The sequence below is a fragment of the Syzygium oleosum genome, unplaced genomic scaffold (assembly GCF_021117445.2).
Source record: "Syzygium oleosum isolate NSW1041296 unplaced genomic scaffold, Sole_v2.1 Sole_v2.01, whole genome shotgun sequence".
Classification (NCBI taxonomy): Eukaryota; Viridiplantae; Streptophyta; class Magnoliopsida; order Myrtales; family Myrtaceae; genus Syzygium; species Syzygium oleosum.
This window is the reverse complement of record NW_026607485.1, coordinates 23,591,543-23,604,454: the sequence shown is the minus strand read 5'-3', so window position 1 is coordinate 23,604,454 and position 12,912 is coordinate 23,591,543. Positions and strand designations below refer to the sequence as shown.

The 12,912-nt window shown below is 40.9% G+C and overlaps 1 protein-coding gene across 1 annotated transcript; it reads right to left on the bottom strand.

The window, feature by feature from the left end:
- Window positions 1-3,952, bottom strand: LOC115676064 (MDIS1-interacting receptor like kinase 2-like). Its single transcript, XM_030598924.2, has 2 exons — window positions 621-3,952; window positions 1-496 (listed from the first exon to the last, which is right to left on the bottom strand). The coding sequence occupies exons 1-2, from the start codon at window positions 3,463-3,465 to the stop codon at window positions 126-128; spliced, it is 3,216 nt and encodes a 1,071-aa protein (XP_030454784.1). The 5' UTR covers window positions 3,466-3,952; the 3' UTR covers window positions 1-125.
- Window positions 3,953-12,912: the final 8,960 nt, after the last annotated feature.

The window sequence follows — 12,912 nt, the reverse complement described above, 5'->3', positions numbered from 1 at the left end:
TTAACCATTGGCACTTCCATTTTTTACAGCACTTACAAGGAAAAGGTGCATTAATGTGAACATGTACAGACAGGAAACCATTCAGCTCTTTCCTTGTCGTTCACTTCCTCAAATGTTCAGTTACCTCAACCATGGACACCATTCAGCTCACTCAATCTGAGATCCGAGAATGGCTTCACTAAAGGTGCTTGAACTGAAAGTCCTTGACAAACTTTTTGCATGGTGGGTCGACGATGAGGATCGACTCGCAAGCATGCGAGTGCTAGTTTAGCAATTGAGACCACATTCTCTGCATCTTTGTCCAGAGGAAGCGAGAGACGTCGGTCTAGTACATCTTGCAGTAATGTTCCCGAGTCAATTTGTATCGACAATGTCGATGATTGACATGGGCTCGAGATGAGATCACCCGGATGCCTTCCCATAATTACTTCCAATGCTACTATTCCGAAACTATAAACATCGCATTTTTCTGTAACTGCTGCTGAATATGCTAACTCTGCAATGTATAAGAGTAGCATTAAGAAGTCATCCGGTAATCATTATGCACTCCAGTTGATAAAAAGGAATTGAGCCAAAGATACAGATACATGACACCAAAAAATGTGCAAGCACAAACATACCTGGTGCTATATATCCAAGTGTACCGACCAATGAAGTCCAATTAGATGAATCTGGCTTGAGAAGCCTTGCTGTGCCAAAATCAGAAACATGAGCTTCATAATCACCATCCAGAAGCACATTGTTGCTCGTGATGTCTCTATGAATCCATGGAGGGGAGCAATCGTGGTGCATGTAACACAATGCATTCGCCACGCCTTTGATTGCACTTGCCCTCCTAGCCCAATTAAACTCCATTGCCATCTCGTCATCACTCAAGGTCCTTCTCAAGCTTCCTCTTTCTATGAATTCGTACACCAAGAACGAGTGTCTCGGATGGAAGCAGTATCCATAGAGCTCGACGATGTTACGGTGTCGTATATTTGCCAATGCAGTGACCTCCCGCTCTAGTGACATTAACCCGAAAAATTCATCGTGCTGCGGCGCATGAATTTTCTTCACAGCAAAAGCTTGATCAGCAGATATCTCGGCTTTGTATACGACTCCGTATCCTCCCTCTCCCACACAGTACTTGGAATCGAATCCTTCCGTGGCTTTAATAATGTTTTCGTACACCATTTTTCCATCGTAGCCCCATATTGCAAAAGCATCTCCTCGCACTTGTGCTTCCAATGAGTCCTGTTCTGCCCTGTTGCCCCTTGGGCAAGCTAGAAGAATCACTCCGATGAATAAAGATGTGAGGAGGATGAAGCTGACTAGTAAGAGAGTCACTAGAATCATAAACTTGTTTCCTTTCTCACTATAAGTCCTCTCAGAGCATTTCTTCAAACCAGCCACAACACCACACAACCCAGCTTTATTGCTTGCAACTGCACTGTATGGAGCATCACGGAAGGCTTCGATGTTTGGGATTGGACCCTCCAGGTCGTTGTGGGATATATTCACAGATACCAATCCCAACATATTGTTGAAACTTTGGGGTATGAAGCCAGAGAGGCTGTTTTGGGATAAATTCAACACTTCTAAAATTGTCGACTTTCCGATGCTTTGTGGTATTTTTCCAGCCAAGAAATTATGGGACAGATCAAGATCACGCAAAAACTGCAAATTGCCTATCTCCGAAGGAATGTTGGCTCGAATTTCATTGTTGCTCAAATTCAAGTTCCACAAGCTTCTGCACTGTCCTAATTGCTTCGGGATCGAGCCACCAAACTTGTTGCTCCCTAAGTTGAGCTTCTCCAGTGTAGACAAATGACCAATCTCGGGAGGGATATTACCAGAGATTTTGTTATCATGTAGATCAAGTTCGATCAGTGAAGTCAATCTTCTCAATTCCCTTGGAAGCCGATCGGTAATATAGTTCGATGAGAGGTCCAATACTCTCAGCTCAGTCATATTCCCAATCATGGGATGTATCCCACCAGAAATGTTGTTACTGGAGATTCTTAGGCTTGTTAAGTTATGGGAAAAGCCCCATTTCGAAGAAAGCTCGCCATAGAATCGGTTATAACTCAAGTCCATGTACTTCAAATTGGGATACGCACCAATATCTTCTGTCAAGTTTCCTGTGAGCTGGTTTCCTTCTAGTCGAATCCTCAATAAGCTACTGCAATTCTTTAGGCTCTTAGGAAGATGACCATTGAAGTGATTATTAGGCGCAGTAAAATTTTCGAGTAACCCTCCAAGGCAAAGGTTATCTGGTAGTCGCCCTATGAGCTTATTTTCACCTATGGAGATATGTCTTAGAGTTCTAAGATTATTCATTTCATCCGGGATTAAACCAGAAAGATGGTTATAGTGCAAACTCAGTACACTCAAGTTGACCAAATTTCCAATTGATCTCGGGATTGACCCATTGAGACTATTTTCTGACAGGCGAAGTTCCTTCAGATGTCTTAAAGTTCCAACTTCTTCAGGAATGGAGCTGGAAAAATTGTTCGAAGCGAGGACTAATAAAGTTAGGGCAGTCAAGTTTCCAATAGACATAGGAATTGGACCACTGAAATTATTATTAGACAAAGTGAGCTTTGCCAGAGGTTTCAACCTTCCTATCTCCTGGGGAACTGGACCAGAAAGATAATTGCTTTGGAAGTTAAGGACGTTTAGACTACTCAGATTTCCTATAGATGAAGGAATGGAACCGGTTAATTTGTTTAGTCGGAGAGAAAGGAAGGTAAGAGAACTTAGGGTGTAAATTTCTCGAGGAACCGACCCTACAAGATTGTTTTGGCCCAAGGCAAGAAATGTTAAGTTGCTCGAGTTTCCCAAAGAAGTAGGAATCTGACCTGTGAGATTATTGTCATACAAGGTGAGGTTCAAAAGAGAGTACAGCATTCCTAGTTCTTCAGGGATAGTTCCACAGAGACGATTCCCGTCAAGGTAAAGAATGCTCAGCCTGCTCAACTTGCCTATTTCAGGAGGGATTGTGCCAGAGAGTGAGTTGTTAAAGATAGACAGAGTGGACAACTTAGAGAGGTTACCGATGGATGAAGGAATGGGACCGTCGAGCGAGTTTGCCGAGAGATTGAGGCTTATTAAATTTGACAGAACGGTGAAGTTAAGTTTGCTGAGCGAACCTGCCAAACCCATGTTCGAGAGATTAAGCTCCGAGACACTTCCTGAGCTATCGCAACCAATCCCTCTCCATGAGCAACAGTCGTCTTCTCGCCATGAAGATAAAAGAGCTTGACTGTAATTGTCAAGACTAGATTTCCACTCGAGCAGAGCACGCGCTTCCTCTCCTTTTGCAGTTCCATTTCTCGCTTGAGCACTGAAACAAGCTGGAGAAGCAAAAGCTGGAACAAGGGATAAGGCGAAAATGAACTTCGTGATTGTACTCATGTAGGGAAGTAACTTCAAGGAAACAAAATTAGCATGAGGTTTATCTGAAACTATTGAAGAGACCATGACTTGGGTTACTAGTGTCTGCAAAAAAATTTGCAAGATATTACTTCAACAGCATGCTGAAGCATTTATAGTTGGACCTGCACAACATAAGCCTTTACAAAACCATGCATTAATCTTTCTTTTCAGCTTGTCTTTGAAACAGTCATGAAAAGATAGGACTCGTCCAGCATTAATTGGTTAGAAAAGTCCAACTTCTTCATTGTTCTTCTTTCTTCTTGTCATTCTTCCTCTCATATGAATCAGAATGGCTGTAAGTTATGGATGATAGATCAAGATTACAATTAATTGGATGTGTGGGAAGTCACTCAAGCTTGGTCATCGATATTGTCTGAATCTGTAGATGGGGTCTTGATCAGAAGCTGGCTCGTACATGAACCATCAGCATTAACTCCAGCCACCCGAAATGTGCATTTGTTTCACTAGTTAGAGCAAACCATTATTCCCCAGACTCTGTCAAGTCAAGGCAAGCCGACCAAAGTCAAGCGACACTAGCGTCATGTCTAAGCTCCGGTCCATTTGCAACATGAACATGGATTGAGAATAGCAGTATAAGTTCAAAACTTGAGGGGTCCTCCCATTTGGTGCTTGACATTGACGTGGTGCCTCTAACGAAGAAGCATCACGGGTAGTTGGAGTGTCATAATTTTCCGGAGAGTAAACGTTGTTGTCTGATGAAAAGGACAGGTTTGCAATTATCTAGACAGAAGTTGAAATTTCATCCCCCATTTCAGGGGGTAAAACATTATGATCAACTCCAGCATAAGAGTCTATGATGAGATATCAACTCTTCCTTTGTATTAGTCCTCCTTGGATTCGCCAACATCACTTTCATTCGTTAGCTATTGTTGAATCGATGCACCAGAAATTCGAGAATACCTTCACCTGAGAAGATTATCAAGAGCAAACCTAAATGTGAGCCTGCCAACATATCCAGTTGGCTAAAGTTACAAGTTACTAGGATCTAACTTCTACATATTACACCATATTCTAACGTGAAACTTCTTTCTCTTAGCACCCTTGCACAAGCACCTTTTAACAGCTATAGATGGGCTGTTCTTCAAAGTGATGATGATAACGATTGTTCGTACAAATGTGAATTTCTGTCCCTACACATGGCCAAATTGAAGGTTTAAAAGAGGCAAGACTGCCTAATTTAGTAAGGCAAAGATATTTCCAATGACAGACGGATAAGGGTCAATTCCTTTAATAGCACTAGCATCATGCGCAAAAGATCATAGGTCAAATTATTGATATCTAATCTCATCGGGTGGGGTGGCAAATTTAAGTTTCTTTGAGGAATGAACAGGGTTTAAGCTTTCCTTCGGGTAAAGGACACGATAAGTGTAATATTTGTGTTTAAAGAGAAGGGGCATTATGTGCTTTACGTGTTAGGTAGTTCCGGTTTCTTTCTTTGGTATTAACCCATATTATGGTGTATGAATCATCACCATCAAGTAATTCTTTTTTTTATGGGTGAAAAGGGCGGGAAAGGCGGGGAGACCCTAGCAACCTCTTTTAACGTTATCATAAGAGTCTCAATTCCTCTACAAAATGTTCGAATTTGGCTATAACTACTTCACCTCAACCGTCAACTCAAAAGTTCAAGATTCACGAGCTTGTCACCGTAGTCCCACCAAGTTGTCGCACCTAGGCAGCACTGAACAAATCATAGGCAGTGGGCACCTTCACCACGGGAAGGCATTTGTACGCAAAGATAGTAATCGAATTCATTCATATGTCAATCATCTAACAGTGAAAGTGTAATATATTTCCTCCACTGGCAATATACATAATAAAAATACAAAGAACTTTCTTTTCTGCCGCCGGAAATTCCATCCCCTTCACTTGTGACTTCCAGCTCTCTCTTTTTTTTTTTATCAATAAAGAATTCTTTCTTTGAATTTTGGGCGTTTGAAAAGAAGGGACATCCTGTGCTTTACGTGTTAGAGAGTTCCGGCTTCTTTCTTTGGTCTAACCCATATTACGGCCTTTGAATCATCACCATCAAGTAATTCTTCTTCTGTTTTTTAAGGGTGAACAGGGAAGGAAAGGTTAGGGAACCCTAGCAACCCCTTTTGACGTTATGATAAGAGTCTCAAATCCTATACGAAATGTTTGAATTTGACTATAACTACTTCACACTAGTTGTCAATTAGAAAGTTCGAGATTGGCGAGCATATCACTAAAGTCGTACCATTTTGTCACTCCACATGAGATATGTCATAGCTAGGCAATAGGGGACAAACTATAGGTTTTGTTCATGACATAAATTGAACTCGTGATCTCGTAAAAAGATATGTGACTCATTTACCATTAGATCAACCACCTTGACGGTCACCATCAGATAATTCATGAGCAAATCAAATTTAAGCCATGACCCATAAAAATTTTGTCGAGTACACGCTAAAACTTCACTTTTCGTAAAAAGGTTAAAATAAATTAACCAAAGTTGCTGCATTTCCAATTTTAGACATAAAAGTAAATAAAACATAATCCTCTCCATAGTCAGATGAAGAACTATAAGGTTTGTGAATGGACATCATGCTCAGTTATTGAAGGAGCATATCGATCAGACATGACTGTAAACCAAATAATCATAATAAAAGCTTTGATCAAAGAAGAACGGCATGCTCAATTCTCTTGACGACCCAAGTGTTTTAACCTTTGTTCTACTTTATCATTTCCTATTACAATATTTAAATATTAAACGTATTAACAACAATTAATAACGATTCAACAAAATCTTACATGATACGAGAAGAGGTATTAGGTTCAAATCTTTCCAAGTTCCTTATTTGCCTTTTCTTACTATATATTTCTCAAAATCCAATCAACGAGTAAGAGAGATTATTAAAATATTTAAATATTAAATCATGCCACCATTTAAGTTTTTCGGGTAGCATGTTCTTGTTGGGTCTTTTGCGCTTGTGTTTAGAGTCCTTATTCTTTACAGCATAATATATTTCAAAATCTTTGACGTGCTTTATGTGTAGATGAGACTTTGGCAATTTCCTTCTTCTCCACTTTCTGAAGTTTCAATTTGCCATGAGTAGATGAGACTTTGACGTGCTTTATGTGTTGCACCTCCTTTCCTACCGTGTTCCATGGATCATTATCAAAAAAACCGAAAACCTCAAGACACAGAAAAATTAGTGTCGTCCACTAGCCCATCGATCAATTACTACGACAGAAAAGAACTAATGTTGGACCTTATATTCGAGCTCAATGGAGTTTCCTGATCAGATACCTGTACCTGGTGCGTCCTCAGTCTCAGTTGAAGTTGGGGTGGAAATTCTGCACTCGAGACCTGACTAATTTTGGATCATTGGTTCACTCATCTTGGCAAGTATTTTCAAGTTGTCAAAGGATATCAAATCTAGAATCTAATATTCAGCAGATCTCTAGCAACTATTCCCGATATTCAGCAATCGCTCCTGATATTCAGCAAATCTCTTGCAATCACTCCTTGATTTCTTTCTGATTTATTGTTGATTTGTTTATATCCTTAACTTCTTATAAATAGAAGCTGAAAAGAGAGATAAAGATATACAAAAACATTCATAAAAATTATGATATAGTTTTACGTTTTTAACATTGTATCAGAACTTTTCTAGCGAAAGCTTTCTTTTATTCTCAAATGGCATCCTCGCCTTCTTCAACATCTGCTTCGATCTCAAGTGCCATCCCTGGCTTAACAACCCAGGTACTTGGATCCACAGCCACTGGAATTCCTACAAATTCCATCTCCTGTCCAGCAATTGGAGTCAAGCTCACAGGAGACAATTTTGTTATTTGGAGGGCACGCCTATTACCGTATCTTCGAGCAAGCAAACTACTGCCAATTGTGGAAGGATATTTAGTATGTCCACCTAGCCAAATTGTGCAAACAGCAGATGGAACCACCACCACTATTCCGAACCCAACATATGATGAGTGGGTAACACGCGATCAAATCGCACTTGAGTGGATTCTTAGCACGACATCCGACGCCATCGTCGGTCAGCTTTCGAATTTCAACACATCCGCAGAAGCATGGGAATTCCTTGGTACATCTTACGCTTCTCATAATCTTGCTAGAGCAACTCATCTTAGAATGCAGCTGCAAGCTCTTCGGAAAGGTAACCAAACAGTTACAGAATTTCTTCAACAAACCACTGTTCTTGTAGACCAACTGGCTTCGATTGGCGAGATTATTTCCGATCATGAGTATCAAACTCACATTTTTCGTGGATTGGGAGCCGAATATCAAAGCCTTGCAGTATCCATATCAGTGCAAAGTCAAAATCAAACAATGACTAGAGATGCCCTTCACGGTCTCATATTGTCCCATGAAGCACGCTTAGACCTCATGGAGTCTACTGTTACTCCACCGGCTGCATTTGCTGCACATTTTGATGGGCCTACAATGGTTTCCTCACAACCTCAAAGATCATGACAACAACATGCTGTCAGATATTCTCGAGGTAATGGGCATTCTTTCCAAAATCGGAATCAAGAAGGAAGAGACAGAAATTATCGAGGGGCTGGCCAACAATATCACAATCGGAATCTCAACACCAATTTCAATCCATCTTTTGGCAATAACCAGAGTCAGAGACGAAGCAATCTTCGGTGTCAGATTTGTAACAAACACGGTCACAGTGCCAATGTTTGCCGTGACAGATATCTTCAGCATCCACCATCCGAATTTTCTCCTCAACTCAACTTGGCTGAAATTCCTCCTCCACCTTCCATCTTCTCTAGTGAATCCTGGTATCCTGATTCTGGTGCTACCCACCATGTGACAAATAATCCTTCCGATCTGTCTAATGTTCAGCCTTATTTTGGATCCCAACAAGTCACCATAGGTAACGGGTCCCATTTACCCATTACTCACATAGGTAGCTATGTTTCTCCTCATTTTCGTATGTCTAATGTTCTCGTTGTTCCCACAATCAAAAAGAATTTGCTATCTGTATGTCAGTTTTGTCAAGAAAACAACTGTGATTTCCTATTCTCATCAAACTCCTTTTCTGTGAAGTGTCGTCACACGGGGAGGACTCTACTTCAAGGGGAAACTGATCACGACCTTTATTCCATTCCAGCGTCTTCTTCGCAATTGTTATCTCCGTATCTAGGTAGCCATGACATATTGCTAGATGTCAATCATGGCTTGTAAGACTCAGAGCTTGATCGGGACAATCGATTATCTTGAGAGTACTAATGTGTTAGTGTAAGTCCTACTACCAGCTCAGTAATGAACTTAGAGATGTCACACACCATAACCAATTTAGAATGACGTTGTACGAAAGAGACGATATTGCAAATATGTTTGCAATCGAATTGAGTCGAACTGAAATTAAATTAAATGTTATTTTATTTTATTTTATTTTTAGCCTTGAGCGTAGGTGCATATGATACACGCGTAAACCTAAAGTGGACACATGATAATGTGCCAAATGATCTTGCGCTCTTAGTTTTATAGAATTAAATTAATTAAAAGTGCACAAGGTCAACATTTGTTGACCGTGTGCAGCACACGATCAGCAATGGTGACGATCGTGTGTGTTTTAATTAAAATAAATGAATTAATTAATATTAATTAATGGTGCATGCACACGGTCAGCAATAGTTGCTGACCGTGTGCTTCACCCACGGCCCACGGTCAGTAACCGTTGCTGACCGTGGGAATCACCCGCGACCAGCAACTGCTGGTCGTGTGCTAAATGCACACACGATCAGCAACGGTTGCTGATCGCGTGAAGGGTGCCCATGGTCAGTACGCGTTGCTGACTGTGGGCATCACCCATTGCTGGTCGTGTGCTAAATGCACACACGATCAGCAACAGTTGCTGATCGTGTGAAGTGTGCCCATGCGATCATTAACTATTGCTGATCAGCAACAGTTGCTAAAGAAAGAGTAGAAAGAGTGCAAGTGAGAAGTGCAATATGTGTGCGTGAGAGTTAAAATACGTTTTCTCTCTTCCGGCACCATGACTGAAATATCGAGAGTACGGAGAATTGTCGCCACGAGATTGCTAGCACAATTATAGTGGTGATTACCCACAAGTTCTTTCTTCCATTCGTTGTGCGATTGGTGGTGTGTTGGAACTAGAGGTCCGACGGTTGCGGGGCTCGAACTGAAGAACATTCGAACCAAAATCATTTTAGGTACGCTATGAGAGGTAATCCGTTTAACCCCCAATGGTCTTCCGATTTTTTATTGAAACGCACGAATAACGCCTTTGGAGATACATGTATGATTATATCTTTCCGCTGCATTTATATTTAATTTAACTATGCATGTTATGTAGAAAACCAACAGATCACACCAAGACTGAAGTTGAAGAGCCTTAACAAGACAGCTTGGTGGGATTGTGGTTCCCCTTTAAGCGTGGAGAGAACCATGACTGGGGGCCGTTCGGAATCCTAGCGCCAATCTCTCTGCATGAACTAGAACTGTGTATTTGTGGTTTTCGATTGTATTGACGACCCTGTGGATAGCATTATATAGAAGGAGGCCAATCTAACATGAGAAAATATTAGCGGTGGAAATCATCTCTCCTCTTTCATGTTTCAAGTAGTCAAATGAGTGGATGCATATATATGACTTATTGTCATCTTAGACACCAATAATGCATCCAAGGGATGACATTCAACCCAAGGACCTCGTTATGGAGAATAATGTACTCTTTGAAAAATCTTTGACACAAAGAACAGTAGTCTTTCCTCAACTTGGCTACCCATGATGACTCGGCCAGTCACAAGGAACAAAAATATCTCCTCAACTTGGCTAACCATGACTCGATCAGCCAAGAAAATGCACATATTCTTGTCCTCGTGTTCATTCTATCCCCTCAAAAAAGAAAAATCTTCCTGCGTACCTTAATTCTCAAAAGGAGGATGTTTACCACTTCGCCTGCCTTTCGATCCCTGGGTGGTTTTCTTACGGTGTGGTATTCCATTGAATTCTTCACATTGGATATAGTTCGATATACTTAACACTTGATCCTTCCTGTCTACAATGCGAGTCAGTTGCTCCTCACAGGTAAGGTTCTCCTTCGATGTTGTACATGTTCCAAATCTTAGGAATATATTTCCGCGACCAGGATACATGAAATATGTTATGGGCACGGGATAAGGTTTGTGGAAAAGAAAGTTGATAAGTAACATCACTGATCCTCTCCAAGATTTGAAATACACAATCTCCCACATCAACTTCTACTTTGCGTCTGCGTCTCCCTGGGTGCTGTCTTGAGATACTCTCGAACTGATTTGACTTCCTCTTCCGATCCGATTGCTAAATAAACTCACGACCGAACATTCTCTTTTCATCCGCATCGTCCCAACCGACAGAAGATCTGTATTTCTCACCATCCAAAGCTTTGAGAAGAGCCATTTTTTTTTTTGTTGGAATGATAACTAGTTTTATAAGAAAACTCGGTCAACCGTAAGTGTTCTTTCCAAGAGCTGCCATAATCAATAATAAAATATCTCAACATATCTAAGGTCCGATGATATGGTTCAATCACATAACTCCTCTATGAATCAGAATGGCTGAAGTCATCGATGATAGATCCAGAATACAATCGGATGTGTGGGACGCCACCCAGAGCTTGGTCATGTACATTGTTTGAATATGTAGATGGGGTCTTGATTAGAAGCTGACTTATGTCAAGACAAGGCAAGCAAACCAAAGTCAAGCGACGCTATTGTCAATTATAACCTCCGGTCAATTTGCAACTTGAACTTGGATTGGGAATAGCAGTATCAATTCGAAACTTGAAGGGTCCTCCAATTTAGTGCACGACATTGACCTTAGAGCCTCTAACGAAGGCAAAAGAATTCGTAGCTCGAGGGTCGTGAATTTCCGGAGAGTAAAGTTTATTGTCTGATGCAAAGGACAGGTTGCATCCCCCATTTTAGGGGGTAGAACATTTTGATCCACTCAACAGAAGATGAGGTCTCGAAAAGCTGATTCATGACCCATCAGCATCAAGCTAAACCACCAGAAAATGTGCATTTGTTTCACTAGTTAGAAAAAGGCACAATTCCTAGACTCCGTCGAGCCAAGGCAAGTCGACCCCAAGTCAAGCGACGGTAGCGTCAAGTTTAAGCTCTGGTCAATTTGCACTTGAACTTGGATTGGGAATAGCAGGATCAGTTCGAAACTTGAGGGGTCCTTCCATTTAGTGCACGACATTGACCTAGAGCCTCCAACGAGGCAAAAGCATTCGCAGTTCCAGCGTCGTAATCTTCCGGAGAGTAAAGGTTATTGTCTGATGTCAGGACAGGTTCATTATCTAGACAGAAGTTTGAATTTTCATCCCCCATTTTAGTGCGTGACACAATATGATCCACTCAGCTTAACTGCTTAGGAGTCTAAGATGAGACTTCAACTCTACCTTTGAACTAGTCTCCATGCATCCCCACTCACATCACTATCTTTCCTTTCTTTTGCTATTGTTGGGTCGATGAGCAGAAATCCGAGGATTCCTTCATGCATAACGACAACTGTTAATTGTACGATCCTAAGCGGACAATATGACGCCCTAGCATGCATTTCGATTCGAAATCGATATTGACGGTGTCGATACCTATTTTCAAAGCGCGAGAATTTCAATCAAAACCGTGAGAATTTCCACCGAAAGCTCTCGTCTTCATCCTCTCTCTCTCCCTCCCCCAGCTAAAATGAAACGATATTTACACGCTAGAAGGGCTGCCTTTGTTGCAATAACATAATACAGGAACTGAAATTGAACATTCCTAAAAGTACAAGAACCAAATGCGTAATCTTTTTATAAACTTGCAAACTAGGCACCCCGTGTCGATTTATCGGTACCGATTCCTCATATTCCGTCCACATTTGGATGAAAAAAATCGAATTTTTAGATACTTCTATATGGATCTATACTTAAATGCGGATGTCATTATCGCAGATGATGGATGTTGCCACCTCAGATTTTGCCACCCATTTTCAAAAAATAATTAAGTTTGACCTAGAGTTGACTGGGAGTTCAAAGGTTAACCAACAAGCTACAAAGGTTCTGCTCGTCAAAACTAGTCTAGGGACCGGTCACATTTTTCATGGAGTCGAGAAACTTGCATTTTCCCTATTTCAATTGCATTTCCCGAAACTAGGGATCGCCAGCATTTCAACGCAACTAAGATCGGGTGGAACCAATGTCGGACAAGGGAGTAATCACCGGTCAAATTTCAGTCAAACATTTCGATACATAAAAGAAAGGTCCCAGAGACCAAACCATGCCTAGAGGTCTACAAATCAAACAAGTTAATTTGCGTCAAAGTTAGATTAATAAGTACATGGATTATTATTAAGTCCGTTACAGAAGTAAAGAAATTTTTACATCGGTGAAAGGATGACACGTGTATTTAGAGATAATTATGTAACCAAATTCATCCACGTATCAGTTATCCAATGGCAGAAGTGTATTTTATTGCAGTGAA

Excerpts from the sequence above, each read along its gene's own strand:
- LOC115676064 (XM_030598924.2), bottom strand. The coding sequence starts at position 3,465 with ATGGTCTCTTCAATAGTTTCAGATAAACCTCATGCTAATTTTGTTTCC. Across the intron at positions 497-620 it reads ACTTGGATATATAGCACCAG|AGTTAGCATATTCAGCAGCA; the intron begins GTATGTTTGTGC and ends TATACATTGCAG.